General features: G+C 45.6%; 1 protein-coding gene across 2 annotated transcripts in view; it reads left to right on the forward strand.

The window, feature by feature from the left end:
- pnpla7b (patatin-like phospholipase domain containing 7b) overlaps positions 1–2,500 on the forward strand; it is a 28,871-nt gene that overhangs the window by 9,484 nt on the left and 16,887 nt on the right. For both annotated transcript variants that reach the window (XM_080852214.1, XM_080852213.1), the window contains exons 17-19: positions 151–356; positions 1,804–1,935; positions 2,456–2,500. The exon at positions 2,456–2,500 is cut by the window's right edge and continues 79 nt beyond it. In XM_080852214.1, the coding sequence (XP_080708340.1) occupies positions 151–356; positions 1,804–1,935; positions 2,456–2,500 (383 nt within the window). The remainder of the gene's footprint in view (positions 1–150; positions 357–1,803; positions 1,936–2,455) is intronic.

A 2,500-nucleotide genomic window follows, 5' to 3' on the forward strand; every position in this document is an offset into this window, starting at 1 on the left:
TATTCACGATTCGTTCCGATCGAAGCTTAATTAGCAAAGCGTTTTTTTCCGCCTCATTGCCAAATCAGAGATGAAGCATGGGAAATGGCCTAGACAAAAAAAACAGTGTGCTGTATGATAAACAAGCCGTCCTGTCTGGCTCTCCCCCAGGACGGGAGCGTGCTGTTCATCATCTCGGGAGCGCTGCATGTGTACCAGCACATGATCGACCGCGAGGAGGAGAGCTGCCTGTTCGTGGCGCACCCTGGGGACCTGGTCGGCCACCTGTCGGTGCTCACGGGCGAGCCGCTCATCTTCTCGGTGCGAGCCAACCGAGACTGCAGCTTCCTCAGCATATCTAAGGCCCACTTCTACGAGTGCGTGAGACTCCACAAGAGTGCCCTGCACACACACACACACACACACACACACACACACAACCAGATACACACACACACACAACCAGATGCACACACACACACACACACACATACACACACAACCAGATGCACACACACAACCAGATGCACACACACACACACACACACACACACACACACACACACACATACACACACACACACATACACATACACACACACACACACACACACACACACACACACACACACACACACACACACACACACACACACACACACACACACACACACACACACAACCAGATGCACACACACAACCAGATGCACACACACACACACACACATACACACATACACACACACACACACACACATACACACACACACACACACACACACACACACATACACACACACACACACATACACTCACACACACACACACATACACACACATAAACACACACACACACACATACTGCAAGTGTTCTGCATCCAGATATCCAGTATTTTGTGGCCACTCAATATTGTCTTGACGTCTTGATTCATATGTCTCATTCATTTCAGGGAGCTTCACTCCCCCCTCAGTCAAAACCATTAGTTGGGATTGAAACTCTTTAAATTAATTTCCGATGGTCTTTATACATACAGATTCTGGCCACCCCAACCAGTACCCATGGGCCTGTTTCGTGTGTAACAGAATGTATAGATAGAACACATATGTTTTGGAAAAAAAAACTGGCAACCTCCAAAGCCATGATCATGGAGAGATGTTTATATAAAGTTTGAACAAAAACCCAGAGAGAACATCAGTGCCTAAAACACTGTATGTGTGTTCCCTTCCACAGTGTGAGTCAATACTGATGTTATGTCAAGTGCTCCCTGCCTAATGGACTGTATGCGCACACCACAATGAATCATTTATGAATACATGTTGTGTTGTTTGTCATAGTCTACAGGTCTGTTTTGTGAGCTTAAGCACTCAAATGTTCCTTCTAAATGTCAGTTATGTTAATAATGCTTCATCTGTTGAGTTTTTTTTAGCTGAAGTTGTTCTGTTAGTCTATGTGTGTTCGTGGGTGTCTGTGTGTATATATAATATCTATTTTGTTAGTATATGTGTATTCTTGGGTGTCTGTTTGTGTATATATTAGTTGTTTTGTTTGTGCATGTGTATTTTCCTGTGTCTGTGTATATATATATTAGTTGTTCTGTTTGTGTATGTGTATTGTTGGGTGTCTGAGTGTAATAGTTGTTTTGTTAGTATACGTGTGTATTCTTGGGTGTCTGTGTGTATATATTAGTTGTTCTGTTTGTTTATGTGTATTCTTGGGTGTATGTGTGTATATATTAGTTGTTCTGTTTGTGTATGTGTATTCTTGGGTGTCTGTGTGTATATTAGTGTGTGTGTGTTGTCTCTCACACACTCTCGTTTGCTCAGGATCATGCGTGCTGAGCCCAGAATGGTGACGAATGTTGCACACATAGTGGTCCGCAGGGTCTCTCCCTTCGTGCGGCAGATTGACTTCGCCCTGGACTGGATGGCCGTGGAGGCCGGCAGGGCAGTCTACAGGTACCCGTCCTCTCACTCTGCACCTCACTCAGCCAGCCATATGCTCCCTATGGGCAGCTCAGCAGTTACAGGTACCCGTCCTCTCACTCTGCACCTCACTCAGCCAGCCATATGCTCCCTATGGGCAGCTCAGCAACTACAGGTACCTGTCCCCTCACTCTGCACCTCACTCAGCCAGCCATATGCTCCCTATGGGCAGCTCAGCAGCTTAAGGCGTGTCGCCTGTACAGGTCACCTGCTGTGAAGCTGTGCAGGATTGGTTGAATGATCGCCCCTCCCCACGTTCAAAATCATTACAACGCACCCCTACCTTTTGTTTGTTTAGAAAGGATGGACTTGGAGTCCTGCTTTAAACACTCATTATACTGTATCTGTCTTTCATTGACTGTCATTTTTCTTAATGATTCGTGTCTAAGGCAAAAATTCACAACAACTGACACAACTTACAAAGCATACGCATAATATTGTCGTTGTACTGAATCTCTTTTTATTTCTTCCTCTCTTCATCTCCCCCCCTCAGACAGGGGGATGAGTCGGACAGCACGTTTATTGTTCTGAATGGGCG

The sequence above is a fragment of the Sprattus sprattus genome, assembly GCF_963457725.1.
Source record: "Sprattus sprattus genome assembly, chromosome: 15".
Taxonomy (NCBI): domain Eukaryota; kingdom Metazoa; phylum Chordata; class Actinopteri; order Clupeiformes; family Clupeidae; genus Sprattus; species Sprattus sprattus.